Source organism: Equus przewalskii, chromosome 20 (assembly GCF_037783145.1).
Source record: "Equus przewalskii isolate Varuska chromosome 20, EquPr2, whole genome shotgun sequence".
Taxonomy (NCBI): domain Eukaryota; kingdom Metazoa; phylum Chordata; class Mammalia; order Perissodactyla; family Equidae; genus Equus; species Equus przewalskii.
The window spans coordinates 4800394-4821138 of NC_091850.1; the positions used below are offsets into that span (position 1 = coordinate 4800394).

Here is a 20745-nt window from a genome sequence, read left to right on the forward strand (position 1 = left end):
AGTATAATTTTAGGTCAACGTTGCTGAAATCAGATAGACTAATGTGTTCTTAAAGCTCAAAAGTTGCAACTATAGTAGATAACACTGTATTGTATGATTGAAATTTACTAAGAGGGTAGAACTTAAATATTCTCTCAAAAAAAAAAAATGGTAAATATGTGAGGTGATGGATGTGTTAACTTGCTTGTGGGAATTCTCGTACAATGTATACCTATATCAAAACATTATTTTGGGCCGGCCCCGTGGCCGAGTGGTTAATTTCGCGTGCTCCACCCTGGGCAGCCCAGGGTTTCACCCCTTCGGATCTTGGGCACGGACACAGCACCAGCTCATCAGGCCACGTTGAGGCGGCGTCCCACATGCCACAACTAGGAGGACCCACAACTAAAGATATACAACTATGTGCTGAGAGGATTGGGGGAGAAAAAGCAGGGGGGAAAAAAAAAGATTGGCAACAGTTGTTAGCTCAGGTGCCAATCTTTAAAAAAAAATCATTCTTTTGTACACTTTAAATATCTTACGATTTTATTTGTCAATGATCTCAAAAAAATTGGGGGGATAAAAGCCCAAAAGCAGCAGCAGCTTAGATTCCGAGTACACAGACTTTTTATTTACATACAGGGAAACAGCAAGCTTCTATGTGAAAATCTATATTAGATTCTCATCCTGAAGTCATTTAAAAGAAACAGACAGACTTTCTTGGCTACTTCTCTAAATAAAATAAACATTTTTCATTTTTCTTTATGACTCTATTTGAGAAAGAGATGAAGAAAATGGGCAAAGAAGTCCCATGATTTAAAGTTTTTATTAAAAGATAAATCCTCTAATACCGAGAAGTCTCCTGGGAATACCTGGTGATACATTCAGAAAATGTCAAATGCAGTGCAAATTACTGGTCATATTGGTATGGATTTTGTTCGGGGGAGTCTGCTAGGAAAATGCTGTCTTTTCTCTGCTTGTGGGTTTATACCTAAGTATTGGCCTTCATACTCCTTCACAGAATTCTTATCCAGGCCCCTCGTGGATTAGTTCTCTCTAGGATGAAGATAATAACAGTAGGTGAAGCTGGGGCAGTGAACTGCCTCGGTCCCCAAATCATGTTGCTCAGTTTCAATCAGCCTCTTGACTGTCATCAAATCATCTGATTACTCACCTAACTCAGGTCCCATGATTTTTGTATATCCTCAATGCTATTATTTGGCTATTTTTGTGGACCCTGAGCACACCATCTGATTCTGCCTCTTGTGTTGTGTCTTCTTAATGTCCCTATCTCACCAGGCCTGTAACTCCTTTCTTGTTCCATGTACCCTGTTCCTGACATCGGCTGTAGATCCGTTAGGCAGAACTCAGCATGCATGACGGCCTCCTGATGTGATACAATGTAAAGTACCCAGCACAATCTGTGAATTTTCCTCATGCAAAAATTTGAAACTGCATTTAATAAAGCAGTTAGATCTAACTTCTAGTTTACAGGAATACAGAGGTGAAACAAGCTACATAAACTACGAGGAAGCAATCAGACAAATCAGAATAGAGAACTTTCTACAGGGTAGCTGGTTTCTTCAAGTGGATGACTGTCAGAAAAATGGGGTGGAGGGGACATATAATCTCTGTTGCAGCTACTCAGTTCCATTCAGCTATGCTATTGTTGAGGGAATGCAGCCACAGATAATGTGTAAAGTATGGGCGTGGCTTTGTTCCAAAAAAATTTAATTTACAAAAACAGGCAGCTGGTAAGCTATAGTTTGCTGACCCCTGATCTAGATGAACCAACCAACCAAAACAACCATCACCAAGGCCAACAACAAAATTTTTGAGAAAAATATATTAACAAAAGCACCACTAACCTAGGGGATTTTAAGACTGACTGAGATGTAAAAAGTTCTTTGGGTCCCCCATTAAGGAAGCTGCTCAGAAAGGCATGCTCTCTAATGCCCTCTGCACATATGGCCAAGGTTAGTAATAGAAACAGAGAACCTCCCAAAGGGCAGAGTGATGAACCACAGATGAAGAACCCCTTTCAGAGAGCAGCAGAAGAGCCTAATCGAAAGGTGTTCCCTATCCCCCAGGGAGGGGCACCTCCTATCATTTACCAAGAAATAGTTCAGAATTGCTACATTGTCCACTATTGTTTGCTGGCTGTGTGAAGCAATACAACTTGTCTTTTCAGTTTATAGGTCTCCAGATCAAGAAGAGACGCATCTGGACCTGATGTGAAGACTATGGTGAGATCCTGAACTTTGAAACTGTTATGATTGGATGACATCCTTAACTTATCCTCCGTGGTGAGCGGGTTTGTCTTTTACATGCAGAAGAGAAGTTAACATTTAAGACCAAGATAGCAGACTGTGGTAGACTGTATTCTTTTCAGCAAAATTCCATTTTTTTTCTCCTACCCTGAAACCCTGCCTTCCCCTGCTGTGGGAGAAGTGTATGTTCCTGTCCCGGGGATGCTGGGCTTGGTTAATGGAACCTGGGTGGAAATAATGTACACCTCTTCCAAGTAGAAACTTTAAATGTCCCTGTGTACTATGACTTGGCCTTGTAAGCCATGAGAACATGTTTCAGATAGTGGCTGTTCCGTTAGCCTGGATCTTAGAATAATCAACCAAACCATGGATCCAAGAGAGAAATAAATGTTTGTTATAAGCCACTGAGATTTGTGGTTGTTACTCAGCCTGATTTCAGGAAAGCTAGACAATTTTTCTCTCAGAGTTAGGCTTTAAGAGGGAACACAGAGGACAATTAAATCCCAGGAAAATGGAAAAAGTTTCTCAGATGACACTGATAACCCATTGAGTTGGCATTCACTGATAAAGTGTACATCTATGATTTATTTAATGCTGTATCTTTCGATCAGGAAGGTATTTTCCAGAATGTTTTTCTATCAGAAAAATTTGACTTGTTTTACAATTTATCTAGACAATTTCCAAGAATACACTGTGGTAAAAAGAATAAAACTACACATAAATTATGATTTATCAAAACAAATGAAGTAAAACTATTAATATTCCAAAAAGTGTTTAGAATTCAAATTTAGGCAAAGCTCTGTATTTCTGTTATTGATCTACAGCTCCAAATATGATCAAGAGCTCCAAATTAATAAAGAGCTCAAATTAGAGTTTTCCAAAAAATGGAATGGGATGCTATAAAAGGTTGCAAGTTTTATTTTTTTAATAGGACAGAGTTACATTTATTCATTTTTTTAATTTATAAAAGTAATGCATGATAAATATAGAAATACAAAAGAAAAAGTCACAATTCCTCTATGACGACCATAACTATTAACACTTTGGATATGTTTTTCTTTCTCAAGGTTGAGGTGCTTTATCTGAGTCTCTGTTTAAAGCTATGGATGAGGAGTGGGGGAACTGGGGAGATAGTAGTCAAAGGGTACAGACTTGCAGTTAGAAGATGAGTGTTGGAGATCTAACGCACAGCATGGTGATTACAGTTAACAATACTGTATTGTATACTTCAAAGTTGCTAAGACTAGATCTTAAATATTCTCACCACAAAAAGGAATTGATAATCATGTAACATGATGGAGATGTTAGCTAATGCTACAGTGGTCAATCAACAGGTTGTACATCTTAAACTGACACAATATTATATGTCAGTTATATCACAATAAAAAAGGCAAAAAAAAGAATCTGTAGTGAGATAAATCTAAAATGAGATTTATTTGAATAAAATACAACTGACAGTTGAAAGAAAAATAAAGATATGGATACGCTTTTCTAATTTTTCTAATATCTTACTGACAAACAAATAAATGCACAGAGGTATTACAAATGCAAGTTGGAACTGCCAGGAATGTTGTAGAAAAAATGTCCACATTCAGTGGAAAGCTGGACTAGATGTCTTTCAGGATCCTTTCAAGGCTAAGATTTTCAGATTCTTTTAGAGTATGCCAATCACTTTAATTATCATATTTCAAACAACAGATTCCATGTTGTAGTGTTAACTCAAGCGAAAAAAAGAAAGCAATATTAGAATAATTCCAAAAACAGTGAAAAAACATTTGACTTGAAATTTGCTATTTAAATGACACATCAAAGACAGAAACAAAAAATGCCAAAATAGAATTCTTATTAGATCATGGTGAGATTCTTCTCAAGCTGCAGAACAGTTTCTTTAAAGGCAGAATCCTCTGCCCAATTGGCTTTACTCCCCAAGATGAGGTTCTGTAATTAAAAAAAAAAATTTTTTTAAATTAAAGTTAGTACTTTTAAAACTTTAACAAGATTCTTTTTTCTTTCTTTTTTAATTTTTTTTGCTGGGAAAGATTTGCCCTGAGCTAACATCTGTTGCCAATCTTCCTCTCTTTTTTTCTTTCCTCCCTAAAGCCCCAGTACATAGTTGTATATTCTAATTTTAAGTCCTTCTAGTTCTGTGTGAGCTGCTACCACAGCATGGCTATAGACAGAAGACTGGTGTGGTTCCGTGACTGGGAACCAAACCCAGGCTGCTGAGGCAGAGTGTGCAGAACTTTAACCTCTAGGCCATCAGTGCTGGTTCACAGAAGATTTTAGAAATCCTCTTTCACTGATCTTATCAAATATTCACTGAACTAGGTGTGAACATTTACTCTGTGATCATGAGAAAAAATAGTAATACGTTCTTGTATTCTCATTTCCACTTTCAGTAAGGCTTTAGCCTTCATTCCCTAATGCTAGGGAATATTTACAATGTTTACAGTTGTTTACGCTTCATCCGTTTCTGTGGATAGTTTTTACCTAATTAAGGATCTGCACAGTGGATCCTAAATTAAAGGAAAAAGATTGCAGCTGTGGTTCAGAGTTCATTTTGCACTTCCATGGTGTAAAACAATTTCAGCATATGTAATATGCCGTATTTTAAAAAGAGGTAAAAGAAGAGCTTGGTTCTCAGCCCTTGCAAAGTTTCAAGACCCTGAAAAAGGTGAAGAATTTTTTTGTGGTAGAAAATGGAGGAATAATTATGGTCATAATTACTGAAAATTCTGGTCATTATTCTTTGAAAAACTATGGCTCAATATTACTGAGTTACTAATTGAAATACTGTTAAAACAGATGTTAGAGTATAAGTATTATATTGTTATATATAAAAATATTAAAAACTTAGGCCTATATAAGGCATATTCTTTTTTTGGGGCAGTAGTTTTTTTTTTTGAGTTCATAATAGTTTACATCATCGTGAAATTTCAGTAGTACATTATTTCTTGTCTGTCACCACATAAGTGCTCCCCTTCACCCCCTGTGCCCACTTCCCACCCCCCTTCCCCTGGTAACCACTAAGCTGTTTTATATAAGGCATATTCTCACTGTAAGTGAAGGAAAGAGCTAGTTTATGTAACTCCAGTCATATTTACAAAGGCAGATAGGAGCAAGCATTCAAACATGAGTGATCTCCTAAGGGCTGATCTTCCTTTAGGAACAAAGAGAGCTCCTAAGTTGACCAAAGCTATGCTCTGTTTAACAAAGCAGTGAGTTCATTAAATAAAAATTAACACTAATTTAGAGGATATGAATAAAATTAAGAAATGCAGAATAATAGAAGTCTCAAAGCAGTAGAAAGGAACATGTGCCAAAGAAAATGTAAATGATTCTGTACTTATGATGCAATCCTCCACTTGAGGTTAGCCCAGGGGATTTGGTTACTCCTAATCAAATCACCCACCCCTACTAAAAAGTAGGCATAAGACTTGGGGAAGAATTTCCTATGGTCAGATATAAGACCTCTTATTCTACAAGGATATGCTTTACACATAACAGGCATTTGTTTTACATATAATAGACTGTTTTAACTGTGTATCTTCAGAGTTGAAAACTGGTAATTTAAGTACTTCATCTCAACAGTTCCAGAGACAATTTATAATTCTAAATGTAATGAAAAAACTCCAGAATAAAGGAACACATAAAATTTAAAACTTGACATAGTAACTGCCAACATTTATTGAGAATTTACTTGGGCCAGACACTGTGCTAAAGAGATTAATATGAATTATCTTCTTTAGTTTTCACAACCACTCCTTCTAAACAAGGAAACTGATGCTTAGAAAAGTTAAATTATTTGTATATGGTCAGCAACTATTAAGTAGCAATCTAGACTCCCATCACTATATGTATGTTTTCCCACCTCCGAACTTGGAGTTTAATGCTCTCAACCATTACACCGTTCTGCCACCACAGAGCTGCTAAAATCATTCCATATAAATGCCTGAGGTTCAACCATAACAAAAAAATCAAAGCCTTAAATATTAAATATCCATGCATTCCAGATACTATCTGTAAACAGACCAATACTGAATTATTTTGTCAAGATCAAAGACTAACTGAAAGTAAGTCTGAAACTAATATAATCAATCATTTAAAAAAAGTTCTTTAGCTCCCTTCCTAATTTATGTAAATGTTACCTGGAACACATGTTGAATAACTGTAGTAATCTGTATCTCCATCTGTAGGTTTTGTTGTATGGTTTTTATCTTGTCTGAATTTTCCATACTGTCCAAATCATCTTTCTGTTTGTTCTTTTCAGTCTGTATTTCTAAAAGCTTACTTTCTGAAGCTTGTTTTAATTCTATGAGTAAAAATAAAACAATATACTATATATGACAAGTTCTACAAATAAGAATCTTGAAAATTTATGAAGCAGAAGAGTTCCTGGTTATTTCAGTCAAGAGAAAATTTTTAATAAGTAGCATTTTAAATTGCAGTTCCATTTTGATCTGAAAATGACTTCCCCAGTGCAAAATACCAATATTTTAATTTTATACTTAGTAATGCCCTCCGTGAAATGTTCAACGTGTATGTATGACAATGATAGCTGTCTACAAATGTCTGCAGTGGCATCATGTCAAAGAGGACTACTCTGGGTTGGCAAAAGAATAGGCAGGAGATATATGTAAGGAAATACTTTTTCCTCCTTTATTTACAAAAATGACATATCAATAAGGTAAATTTTCAATGAAAGTAAAAGTCCCTTCTCCAGGGATAAACATCATCAACTATTTTTTGTAATTCCCAAAATGTTCTAAGAATTAAACTGTTTAAAAACATAAATGGGTGTGTCTCAGGAGCTTGGTTCCTTGACACTGATGTATCAAAAGTAGGTTGGAAAGCAATGGAAAAAAATTAAATATCCAAAGGGTTATTTGATCAGATGACCAAAACTACTTGTGACCCTGAGATTACTTCCAAATAGGAAAATCTGTATAATATTTAAAGTAACAAATCATTCCTCTATTGTTAAATGAACAAAGCAGTATACAACAGAATAAAATGATGCCAATTTTACTTTATAAGAAATAAGCATTTAAGACTGATCATCTTTTGATGGTAAAATAAAAAATTTAACTTTTCTATGATCCTTTTCTGTTTCCAAATTTTCTATAGAGAATGTGTACTACTTTTGAAATAAACATTTTAATAATTTCAATGCAAAAAGCCATTTCGTGTTCATTAAGTTAAAAAGCTGTAGAACCATATGTATCAATTGATCATTTAAAAATTATGTATATATAAATATGTTTATATGGCTGTGGAAAAAGGCCCAGAATGAAATATACCTAACTGTAGTCACACAGGAAGGAGGCATCACTTTCACATTATACTTTTCTGAATAATTTGATTTTCTCCCCCCACTGAGAATGTATGAAATTTGTGATTTAAAGTTCTAAAACAACAAAAATAAATCAAGCAAAATACATTTTATATACTACTTTTTAAACTGTCATGTCCAAAATTTAAGAAAATTTGAACTTTAAGAAATTTCTCAGTGACTGAGAGATTTGGCCTTATCAATCTCCATAGTGAGTAAAAATGTGTGTACCAAAAAAACAAACAAAATCTGTTCTACATACGCAATCTCTTCTTCCTAACATCAAGCAATTTTTCCTCCAAATCCCAAGATTCCTGTTAATAGAAATAAAAAGATTAAGGCACATTACCTAAGAACAAATCTTTAATACCTAAGTCACTGAATTTTATCTATTAGTTCATATTTTTGAAAGCTCCAGTTTTCGATTCCTTTATTTCCACCAACAAAGAGAGGACAGTAGCTTAAATTACAAGTAGATAATTAGCAACACTGGACAGAAATAATGGAGTTATGAAAAGAGAGAGAAAACTTAAGGACAGTGAATTCTAACCATACCAGTCCCTTTGGGTAATCCTATTTAATCATAAAAAATACAGTTACCAGCAAGAAAGTGTTACTGAAAACATGAGAATGCATAAGCAGCGTAATGTGCAAAGTTACCTGCTGTGATTTCATTATTAATTTATTTAGCTTTAATACATGTTTCATGTGATCCATGAGCACACTGAAAAGGAACGAAAAATAGGATTTGTTAACCTTAGTTAAAAAATAATAAATCTCATTAATGAAGAAATCAACTAGTATATATTTACTTTCATTCAATTCACTGTATACTTCAATAGAAAGCCATCGCTTAACAACAGAAATCTGGAAAAGTTTGATATAAACTAAATTTCTGTTTAAAATTAAAGACGCATGTCCCTAGAAAACTTTTTGGTCACAGATGACAAAGAATATCAAATTTAAACATGTAGGAACATTTCTAAAAACCTCATATTTAGGGAGGAAAAACCCTAATAGCTTGCTTTTTTAAAAAATAGATTTTATTCTTTAGAGAAGTTTTAGGTTCACAGCAAAACTGAGTGGAAGGTAAGCCCACGTACCCTCTGCCCCTACACAGGCACATCCTCCCCGACTATCAACATCCCTCACCAGAGTAGCCCATTTATTACAAATGATGAACCTGCGCTGACACATCATTATCACCCAAAGTCCATAGTTTACATGAGGGGTCACTCTTGGTGTGACATGTATCCACCATACAGGACAGTTTCACTGAATAAGCTACTTTTTATCCTCATTTGTTCAACAAATATTTCCGAGTGCTTACTACATTCCAAGAACTGTGCCAGGCACCAGGAATGCAAACTAGACTAAAACACAATACCTGTTTTCAAAGAGGAAAGAATCTGTGGGAGAGAAAAATAAATCCACAACCATAGTGTGGTTTCATTACAACCAATAATCAAAATGAACCACTGTAACAGTTGTGTGCAGAGTAGAACAAGGGAAAGCCCTTGGATCTTAAAGGATGTGCAGTAATCACCTAGACCACCTAGATCAAGTAATTGGCTATGGCAGGAAGAAAAGGGTGTGAAATAAGACTGGACAAGAACAGTGGTTCTCATACTTCAAACTGCCACAAAGTTCCTTGGGAGGCTTATTAAATGTAGCTTGCCAGCTGTTCCCCCATTCCCCTAGCCGCTCCCCATCTTCAGAAATTCTGAGTCAGCAGATTTGGGATGGGACCAGCAATATGATCACTGGTATAATACTAATTATTCTGATAATCAGCCAGCACAAGAAATATTGTAGAATTTTATTGGGGAGGCTGAAAAAAAGGAATCTTTGCACAGACCTGGGAGAGCTGAACTCATTTCCTACTAGTTACAGCTGTACTTGGTTGTAAACTTTAAAACATGCTAAAGGCACTGCCTCGGCCTACTTGACCTTTCTATCGTCTTTGGAAGTCAGTATGTTGAATCTGTCCTGTACTCCTTTAACTCAAGAATGTTTTAAGCTCTCCTTCTACGGGGGAGCAATAGTGCGAGAGCCTAAATTCAGATTTTAGGATTTATGTAATCCTGGGATTAAATGGAATATGGTAGAATGTGTATCAGTCTGGACTAAGATGCCCAGATAGGGGAAGTGCCCAGATCCATCTTGGCACTCTTCTGGTGCTAAAGGCAGGGGATTTTTTATCACAAGATTTTGAGAGCTTTGGGAGATAAGATCACAGGTAAGGCCCCTGAAGTCAGACACTTAGGAGCAGTTTATAGAGGACCCTGACTACCAAAGTCTTTATTTTATATTCCTTGGCAAATTGTTTTAATGTATACAAGCTCATTTCTGCCAACAAAAAATGAGGAGTATACTTCCTATCTCATTGGGTTGTTATTGTCTCATTAAATGAGATAGCACTGTTCCCATTTTACAGTAAATACTGAACAAAGTTAACTTTCAATACCTCCCTTCAAAATTTTCAGACTATCTGGATAAAACTTCCATTGCTTCTTAGGGTTGTAATCTGAATAAGATGTCAACACGACTAGAAAAGTTGTTGTAATGCTGAGGGCCCACAAAAATTCCATCACTTTTCTTATTTCTGAGATACACGTAGAAGGCAGTGACAATTAATTTAAGAAAAAAAATTTCACAAAACTAAAGTCATTATGTAGCTCTCCCTTCTTATTCCCATCTTTACCAAATCCAGAAAAAAAAAAAGTACCTAGTCTTGGTGTCAGTTTTCTCCAGGTTTTTTTTCAGTGCAGTTGAAAGTTGCATCCTATGAGAGGAAAAATGCTTTCATTATAAAACAGGAATAACATTTGTGGTACATTGAAAAGAAAAATTTAAAAATGACAAGATTGATTTCTATTTATAACATAAAACATAAGTAGGCTTTAAAATCTACTTGTATGGGAAATACTTTGATAAACAAGTCACAGAAATATGAAATAACACAAAGATGGATGGGGCTGTTACATGTGGTTGTGTGTTACCAGGCTGCAGGGCCCAGTAGACCTGAAATCCAGACCAAGCTTTGCTCTCCAAGCTATCCACCTTGTTGCAGAGCCTGGAAGAAGCATTAAGCATTAAGGCACTACACAGATCAGCACCAGCCAGAAATGGAAAGAGGTCTGTAACTTTAAAATATGCCTGCATACACACAAGCTCCATAAATTACTTTTAAATTCAAATAGCTAATAAATAAGTAATAATAAAAAGGCAATCAACTCAGCAATATTAGAGTCATTTCTTCTCTTCTGTCACACACACAAAAATTTGATTCATTGAGAGGAGATATCTTAATAGCTCTCAAGTCATCTTAGTTAAAAAATATGTTGTATATAATGAGCCAGCATATGAGATGAGGAAAAGGAAAAAAAGTTCACTGCTAGAAGCAATTAAAGAAAGGGGTTTTAACTACTTTTCAATTAAATGTATGAAGAAAATCATCTGGTAAGGCCGGAGATACAAAGAAGTAATTTTAAGAGTCTTTCATTTAGTTGAGATTATTAATTCAGATCACAAGTCTACAAGAGACCATGTTTATCTTATTAACAGCTATATACCAGCACCTAGCACAAAGCTTAGGACATAGTAAGCACTCAAATATTTGTTGAATGAATTTTAAAATACAAATGCAAAACCTATATTTAAAAATATATTTAAACTCACTGACAATTCTTTAACTCGATCAACATTTAATGAAATAAATAAATCCAACTAATCCTTTCAAACACTGAATGGGATTTAACCTCACCCTCCTGTTGTCTTGACTGACAGTTCCTTATTGACCCTATCTTATGTAACTTCTTCAAATGAAGATATTAATGAATTATGTAGCTTTTCTCTCAGGGCTCAAAATTTGTGTGGCCATTATCTAATCATCATTTCACTTGATTAATTCACTTTGACTAATTAAAACATTCCTTCCACCTCCTGCTCTACTCATTTTACATTCAATACTTATACATAAAATGTAATAGTTACCTGTCTAATGCAAGCTTTTTCATTTCCACAGCAATTTTCACCTCTTCAATTTCAGCTTCCTGGTCTTCAATTTTACTATCAAAGAAGCATGAACAAAAGAATTTCAGCAATATCAGAAAAGTCACTATTGAAGTAAATGTATAAAGTAACCCTTGAAAAAAGTAAAATGCCTCTATCTTAATAAAAATATTCTACAGCTGACCACACCAATGCATTTACAAATTTGATAAACTGGTGCCTCCTGAGATGCTTTTCTAAGTATCTTCTTAAGGGGGATGCCAAAAGTGGCAATGTGACCACTCACATAAGCACATTTAAGTCTACACCCCATGACAACAACTTCTCAATACATGCATGACAAATTACTTGAAAAAATAAAGGAAAGGAAAAAGGAAGACAATATTCTAAGACAGAAAATATTACTAAGTCTTAGCAAAAACCTCAAATAAAATTTAAAAGTATGACATACGCTTCAATTTGCTTTTCTTGCATCATTTGTTCTGGAGTTTTTTCTTCATCTACAAATAAATAATTTTTTGAAGTTAGTAACATTTTAGAATAGCACTGTCCAACAGAAATATAATGTAAGCCACAAATGCAAACCAAATACGTAATTTTCAATTTCTAGTTTCCACATTACAAAAGTAATGAGTGAAAATAATTTGAATATAGCTTATTTAACCCTATAGATCAAAAACATTATCATTTTAACATGTAATCAGTTTTAGATTACTAATAAAATACTTCACAATCTTTTCTTCCATGCATATTTTCTGTTTACAGCCTTTCTCAACGAGGACAAACCACATTTAAGTGTTCAACAATCATGTGGAGCTAGTGGCTACCAAATCGTACAGAACAGTTTTAGAATGACAGAAAATAAAAGGGATTAAAAATGAACAAGATCAATGTCAAAAAAAATCAACTGTAAGTTTATATATTAGCAACAAACAATAAGAAATTAAAAATTTTAAATATCATGTACAATTGCATTCAAAAACATGAAATATTCGTCAGCATCATGATGGGGTGAGCTGTTAGTTTTTGCCCCCACTAAGGAACAACCAAACGGACATTCACTAACCAACAGAGGATTCCCTACAAAGCACAGTAGGACGTCCGAGAGATCCATGCAGCCATATATCTGAAGGTAGGGGTACTAGATCTGGGGAAACAGTGGAAGGAGGTGAGCGGATCCCCTCCTGATCCCCAGCAGCAGCAATCTACATCACAGGTCCTCACACAGCAGCTGGTGTGTGACTCTAAGAGGAGGCAGGGAGCAGGCAGGCCTGCACATGAACACTTTTGCGTTCAGAGTGGCAACCTGGTGCATAGGACTGCTCCATACTGGCACAGAACAGCTACTGCATGGCTGTCCCACCAAGTGTAGCAGCCGAGGTGAACCACCCATGAGTGCAGAGTGGGCCTGTGTGTGCATGAAAGAAAGTGTCCCTCCTGCACACCTGCCTACCGCACCACCTTGGCTGGTCCCAGCAAGGCTGTGAATCCTAACCAGAGTGTCTGTGCATACATGTGAGACCCAGCAAGCAAATGAAGATGAACCCTATCGGCACAACTTCCAGCAGATGCAGCTGGTTCAGAAAACACAGATCCTGCCCCATTCTCAGTGGTGGCAGGTCGAATCTGCAACCTGATACTACCACTATGCGCTGGCAAAGGATCACTTCATTAAACACCATGAAGAACTACATTAACACTCCATAGCAGAAGGAAAATGACTAGTCTCCAAAAATCAATCCTGAAGTCACAGAAATTTACTAGCTAAATGACAGAGAATTCAAAACAGCTGTCACAAAGAAACTCAACAAGCTACAATAAAATTCAGAAAGACATTTCAATGAACTCAGTAATAAAATTAATGAGCACAAGGAATTCTTCACAAAACAGATTGAAACTGTAAAAAAAAACATTCTGGAGATGAAGAACACAATGAATGAGATAAAATAATCTAGAAAGCTTAAAAAATAGAGCTGACATTATGGAGGACAGAATGAGTAATTTAGAGGAAGAAATAGAGAAATGCTTCAGGTGGAGGGGGAAAAAGAACAAAGACCAAAAAAATGAAGAAAGTTTTCGAGAAATATCTGACTCAATTAGGAAAAGCAACATAAGGATTATAGGTATTCCAGAGGGAGAAAGGAGCAGAGATTATTATTCAAAGAAATAATAGCTGAGAAGTTCCCAAACCTGGGGAAAGAAATGGAGTCACAAGTGTATGAAGCCTATAGAACTCCTAATTACATCAATGCTAAAAGACCTTCTCCAAGGCATATACCATTAGAACTGGCAAAAGTCAACGACAGAAAAAATATTAAGGACAGCAAGGCAGAAAAAAATAACCTAGAAAGGAACCCCTATCAGGCTTTCAGCAGATTTCTCAGTCGAAACCCAAAAGATAGGAGAGATTGGAATGATATATTCACAACTCTGAAAGACAAAACTTTTCAAGTTTATTGGAAGTATTTTTCCAAACTGCTAAGAATACTCTATCTAGCAAAACTATTTTTTTTTTTTTGAGGAAGATTAGCCCTGAGCTCACATCTGCTGCTAATACTCCTCTTTTTGCTGAGGAAGACTGGCCCTGAGCTAACATCCATGCCCATCTTCCTCTACTTTATATGTGGGACACCTACCACAGCATGATTTGCCAAACGGTTCCATGTCCGCACCTGGGATCCGAACTGGTGAACCCTGGGCTGCCAAAGCAGAACATGTGCACTTAACCACTGTGCCACTGGGCCGGCCCCTAGCAAAACTATTCTGAAGATACAATGGAGAAATAAAAACTTTCCCAGATAATCAAACACTTAGGGAGTTCATTGCCACTAGACCTCCCTTACAAGAAATGATCAAGAATGCCCTCATACCTGAAACAAAAGGCAAAAGATTACAAAGCCTTGAGCAAGGAGATACAAAGATAGACAAAATGAGAAAACTGCAGCTCTCCATTGGAGTAAGTTAGCAAACAATTAATTATGTCATAAAAGATAAAGGGAAAGCATCAAAAATAACTCTAAACACTCCATTTTAATCACAAACTCCCAACACAAAACAGAATATTTGTGACAACAATAACTTAGATGGGGAAGTAGAGAGGGATGGAACCTGCTTAGGCTAACAAAGATAAGACGCTATCAGAAAATGCACTATCTCATTTATGAGATCTTTTATACAAACCTCATGGTAACCAGTAAACAAAAAATCAGAGCAGAGACACAAATCATAAATAAAGAGAAAACTGAGAAAATCATCATGGAAAACCATCAGACTGAAATGGCAGTCCAAAATACAAAGGAAGAGAAACAAAGGAAATAGAGAACAACTGGAAAACAACAGATAAAATGGTAGTATTAAACCCTCATATATCAATAATCACTCTAAGTGTAAATTGACTGAATTCTACAATCACAGACACAGAATGGCTCAATGGATTAAAAGACAAGATCCAACAATATGCTGCCTCCAGGAAACATCTCAGCTCTAAAGACAAACATAGGCTCAGAGTGAAAGGATGGAAGACAATAATTCAAGTAAATGGCAAGCAAAAGAAAGCAGGTATTACCATACTTATATCAGACAAGGCAGATCTCAAGATAAAAAAGGCAATGAGAGACAAAGGGGGCACTATATCATGATAAAAGGGACATTCCACCAGGAGGACATAACAGTTATGAATATATATGCACCTAACACAAGAGCACTGAAGTATATAAAGCAACTATTAACAGACCTAGAGGGAGAAATTAACAGCAACACAATAGGAATACTACTCAGCCATAAAAAAGACAAAACCATCCTATTTGCAAAAACATGGATGGACCTTAAGGGTATTATGTTAAGTGAAATAAGTCAGACAGAGAAAGACAAACACTGTATGATTTCATTCATATGTGGAAGATAAACACATAAAGAGAACAGTTTAGTGGTTACCAAAGGGGTAGGGGGTTGGGATGAGTAAAAGGGGTAAAGGGGCACATATATATGGTGATGGATAAAAATTAGACGATTGGTGGTGAGCACAATGCAGTCTAAAGAGGCTACAACCTAACTTTTTGTGGCTTGCTTTAAATCTGTCCTTTCCTTTAGTTGTAGAAATTCTATAGTGTGGACTGTTAAATCTACTAAAGTTTTCAGATGTCACAATTCCTTAAAAATACAATAATCTATACAAGGAAAACAAGAAACATAAGAGAAGGATGACTCTTTCTTCTCACTTGGATTTTAGCTTTAATGAGAAGGATGACTCTTTCTTCTCACTTGGATTTTAGCTTTAATGTCTTCTCAGAGAAGCCATCTCTGATTACTTTATCTAAAGCAGCCCCACCCCTTATCATACCATTATCTCCTGCATCACATTTACCACATTTCATAATTATCTTGCATGTTTCTTTGCTTACCTATTTTGCTACACAGAATTTAAGCTCCAAGAGGGCAAAGTCTGTCTTGTGCAAGACCATATCTCCATGCCTAGCATGGTGGCAGGGACATATCACTTAAAAATGAGTTGAATGAAGGCAGGAATACCTATGGAGATAATTCCTCAATGGTCCAAATTTTGAATTGCTTTTCCCCTATACCTCGTCCTCTAAGAAGATAGATTATCCTTTTTTATTAGGAGGGTTCTCATGCCAGGAAAAGCATTGGCCATGTCCTACCTCTCATCTCTGAGGTAGGGCTCATCTCATGGGCTTTGGAAACAAGGAGACCATTAGCTCCTCCAGGGAAAGGACAGTGACCTACTGGTCATCCTTGAGCTAAGCATTATTGATATAGTAGAAGGGTCATGGCTTTGGAGGCAAGAAGGCCTGATTCATATCCCAGATCCATAATTTACTAGTTATAGTAAGCAGGAAAGAGGCTAGGGGACCCATTTTATTCATTTACTTATTTTTTTGCATAAAATTACTTTAGAAACCCAGAAGATTGTATGGAAAACACACCAGAACTGTCTTCAGATCTATGGACTTAAAAAAGAGCTTGAGCAGAGTCCAAAAGTTACCTAAATTCAAACACGGATTCAGGTGAAATGATGAAGACATCTATGATGTCCCTTGGTTTTTCCACAACTCTTGTATTATTTGCTTTTATTCTTTAAGCTACAGAGAAAGAAAGATTCAGCAACATCTATCCTTGTGACCCAAGGGCTTATCAATCAGGTGGCAATAAGTGGTTATTACTTTAAGAAGGCTAAACCCATCATTTCACTACTCTCTTGGTCCCTGAGACTTTTGAATTAATAATTTTAAAAGATAAATTTAAATTTTTTGTGTGTTTAAAACAGAAAATTGTCACTCATATCTTTAAGCTGATCTCCCTTCTGCCTCTCGTTCCTATAATCCAGTGTTCCTCAAAGTATAGGTCTCAGATTACTTGCTTAACAATCATCTGATCCACTAATTTAATCTTCAAGTTCTTAATAGTAGCAGGATCTATGATTCCTTCAGCCCACAGGGATTTCCCAATTCTCTGATCAACAGAACTTAACTGTCTTGCATTGTTAGTTGTCTTATGAATATTTCCTGAATCCCTAACTAGTTCCTAAGAGCTGGGGCAAGACTGCTTTTTGCCTTCTTATATGGTAGAGTACTTTTATGCTGCCCCTCCCATTCCCTAAATAAATAATTTTTTGGAAAGTTGATTTTATTTTCCCTAGTGTACTGTACACCATCAAACTCACAAAACCTTATGTGAAAATGAAAATACTTACTTGCATCAATCATTGATTTATATTCCAAGAGTTGTTGTTTCGTCTGTGCTCTCAGCCTAAAAACAGATAAGGAAAAGAGAAAGTCCTACACTTACTGTGGTTTTACTCATTACTGTATGATAAACCAACTCATCCTTTTCTGAAGCTGATGTAGCAAAATGAGTATAAGTAAATCAGCATTAAAGTCTTTCAGTTTGGCCTCATTTTATTTAAAATGGACATAAAGAACTGTAAGGCCTCAGAGGAAGACACAATGGAATACAGCAGGAAAACAGCATTTGTGAAGGAGAGTTAAAAATTTGATTTTTGAATTTATTCTTAATGGGCCACACTGAAAAGGGGCTTAATGAGAGCTGCTACACAAAGAAGAAATAAAATGGTAAATTACCAACAGACTGTAACAATGTCAGGAGATATAGAAAAATAACAAAGATACTAATCCTTGGATAGACAGGTAATCTATATAGTTTCTTAGTTGTCCTATGATTCTACTTACCTCAGAATCATAAATAAAATAAGTAGGAAAGCTATGGGTAAAATGGTAATTAGTTATTAAGTTGTATTTACAACATGTTTCACATTTAGGTGGTAGTTTCATAATTGAGAAACTGGCCGCTTTGTGACTTTGAGAACTGTTTAAGCAGCTAAGAAACATTAGACAAATTTCTAAAGCTCCATGGCATAAGTTCCTTATGTTTTGAAATTCCAAATGAAAAGAGCAATTTCTGGGGCCAGCCCACGGCCAAGTGGTTAAGTTCACGTGCTCTGCTTCCAGGGCAAAGAGTTTCACCACTTTGGATTCTGGGGATGGACACAGCACCACTCATCAAGCCCTGCTGAGGCGGCTTCCCACACAGCACAACCGGAAGGACCTAGAACTACAATATACAACTATGTACTGGGGGCTTCGGAGAGAAAAAGAAGAAGAAAAAAAAGACTGGCAACAAATGTTAGCTCAGGTGCCAATCAAAAAGAAAAAGAAAAGAGCAGTTTCTTAGGCTGGCATTTTATAAGACACACTGAAAGAATAGTTTCTTGTTAACTGAGATTAAAAAGGAGATCTTATACGTTTAATATTTTAGTATTTTATACTGTAAGTAGGAGGGAATTTTTAAAGTGAAGTTATGAGGTTTATTATTAGCCAAGGCCTTTCAAAGCAGTGGTAAAGCAAATAAAATAGAATGCTTATCAAAAAAGAAAAAAATCCCCTTATTATGATTTAGAACAGGTCTGCAAATTTTTTCTGTAAAAGACCAGAAAATAAATATTTTAGGCTTTGAGAGTCATAGGGTCTCTGTGGTAACTACTCAATTCGGTCCTTGCAGTAGTTGCGTTCCAATAATGCTTTACTTAAGGGCACTGAAATTTGAATCTCATATAATTTTCAACTGTTATTAAATATTCCTTTTGTGATTTTTTCCCCCAACTATTTAAAAACATAAAAAGTATTCTTAGCTTGAGGGGCCACACAGAAACAGGCAGGCAGTAGGGTCGATTTGGCACGGGCTTTAGTTGCCCACTGGTTTAGACGATTGATCTTCCTTCTTATCAAATCTTCCCCCAGCAACTGCTGAGTGGAAAAGTATAAAAATCGCCCTCTCGGTGGAAAATGTTAACAAAGCTTCTGGACTGGAAAGGGTCGTTAAGTATAAAAGAAAGGGGCGCGGCAACCTCTCCCCGGAGACTCAGGGCTCGGATGCACGCCACAAACCGCTTGCAAAGTGGGAGCCCAGGGCATGAGGGGGTAAGAAAAGGAGGGGGGATTTACCGCTCCCTGGGCCCCGAGGGCCCTATGCTAAACGTTTGTCCCAGGGCATCTCATTTAACCCCGATAGCAACTCTGCTGGAGGGGGTGTCATTTTTCTCCACCAAGATGAAGAAAGGGGCTTAAAATGCTTAAGTGAATGATGCAGTCACACAGCCACTAAGCGACTGACACTGAATTTGAACCCTGGACACTCTCCGCAAAGGGCGGAGCTCTTGCCACGACGCCCACTTGGCTCCGGCCTAGCGGCCAGGGGTAACAACCTGAGCAACAGGCTCACGCGGTCCTCGGGACGAGCGGCCTGGGCGCCGGCGACTTGCGGCGGCCCACCTTCCCCGCCTTCCTCTCCGGAGGACGCGGGCTCGGCGGCGGCGGGGTCCTCGGATTGCTTCTCCATACTGGCTCGGCCGAAGAGCCACCGCGGAGGACCAGCCAACGCCGCCTCAGAACCGGACCCGTTTCCCGCCTCTAAATTGATACCCGGAGGGGCGGGGGAGCCGTGGCAGCGCGCCCCACCCCTTCCGCCCCACGGCCCCACCCCTTCCGCCTCGTCTTCCGGTTGCGGTGGGTCCTGCTGTCTCTTCGTTTCTCCCAGCCGAAGTCATTGCAGACCGCTAGTACAAGGTTCTAAAGGGGCTGGCTTGGTGGCTTAGTGGTTAAGTTTGCGCGCCCTGACTTGGCGCTCGGGGTTCCCGGGTTTAGATCGCAGGCGTCAGATGCCGGCAGGGACATACAAACTGCTCACCAAACCACGCTGTGGTGGCGTCCCATAGGCAAAACAGAGGAAGATTGGCACGGTTGTTAGCTCAGGGACGATCTTCCTCACTCTCACGCACACAGGTCAGAGAACTTTGTCAGCTCTGTCGAGTGCTGTGTTACAACCGGTTGGGACGGCGGCAGCTGGGAGGGAAACCCCCGGCATAAATGGTCATTCAGCCTTGGCGCTGCGACAGGGGAGCTCGGGGACCGCGCCTTTTTGACCCGTCTTGGCACTCCCCTTCCATCCGTGGCCTTGGAAAATGAGTGTGAAAGAGAAACATTGGAGGGTTAAGCAGATTTTTGATCTGAGCTCGTAATGTCCAGACCCCTCGTTTGGCAGAGAAATGAGTGGGCTAAGTTCAGAGAATCTCACGGTCCCCTACGAGGCAGTGCAGACACTTGAACCCCAACCTTCCAGCATGAAGTTTAGCCGTCAGAAGATTCGCAGTCAACAGAGTAGGGTGCCTCCACGTGTCAGCTTGTTGATCCCGCAGATTACAGTTGAGGTTTCTTTGCTAGACAGTGCAGTGAGCGGGTAATGGAGAAAATGCAGGACGTACAAATGCACGAGTGATTTGTACTTTTTCATTAGGTGGTGTAAGGAACACTCTGTCCTTGAGGCACAAGCACAGCAGCTCCAACCTCTTTGAACAAGTGAGCCAAGCATTCCCTTCTATAGCTAGTTTCCCCTGAGTTGTACTTTTTTGTTGTTTTTGAGGAAGATTAGCCCTGGGCTAACATCTGCTGCCAATCCTCCTTTTTGCTGAGGAAGACTGACCCTGAGCTAACATCCGTGCCCATCGTCCTCTATTTTATATGTGGGATGCCCATCATTGCATGGCTTGCCAAGTGGTGCCATGTCCACACCCCGGTTCCGGGCCAGTGGACCCCAGGCGCAGAAGCAGAATGTGCACAC

At 37.8% G+C, this 20745-nt stretch overlaps 1 protein-coding gene and 1 long non-coding RNA gene across 2 annotated transcripts in view; one reads left to right on the plus strand and one right to left on the minus strand.

The window, feature by feature from the left end:
• Positions 1 to 12561, plus strand: part of LOC139077791 (uncharacterized) — a 14303-nt gene extending 1742 nt beyond the window's left edge. Inside the window, exons 2-3 of the long non-coding RNA XR_011530304.1 lie at positions 2171 to 2285; positions 12361 to 12561. This is a non-coding gene — a long non-coding RNA (uncharacterized lncRNA). The remainder of the gene's footprint in view (positions 1 to 2170; positions 2286 to 12360) is intronic.
• On the minus strand, positions 3660 to 19625 carry CENPH (centromere protein H). Its single transcript, XM_008543812.2, has 9 exons — positions 19334 to 19625; positions 17306 to 17361; positions 12047 to 12095; positions 11578 to 11652; positions 10310 to 10366; positions 8242 to 8305; positions 7844 to 7895; positions 6398 to 6561; positions 3660 to 4187 (listed from the first exon to the last, which is right to left on the minus strand). Exons 1-9 carry the CDS (start codon positions 19465 to 19467, stop codon positions 4095 to 4097), a joined length of 744 nt encoding a protein of 247 aa, XP_008542034.1. The 5' UTR covers positions 19468 to 19625; the 3' UTR covers positions 3660 to 4094.
• Between the last annotated feature and the right edge of the window lie 1120 nt (positions 19626 to 20745).

Excerpts from the sequence above, each read along its gene's own strand:
- CENPH (XM_008543812.2), bottom strand. The coding sequence starts at position 19,467 with ATGGAGAAGCAATCCGAGGACCCCGCCGCCGCCGAGCCCGCGTCCTCC. Across the intron at positions 8,306-10,309 it reads AAAACTGACACCAAGACTAG|TGTGCTCATGGATCACATGA; the intron begins GTACTTTTTTTT and ends GTTCCTTTTCAG. Across the intron at positions 4,188-6,397 it reads TTATTCAACATGTGTTCCAG|AACCTCATCTTGGGGAGTAA; the intron begins GTAACATTTACA and ends TTTTAATTACAG.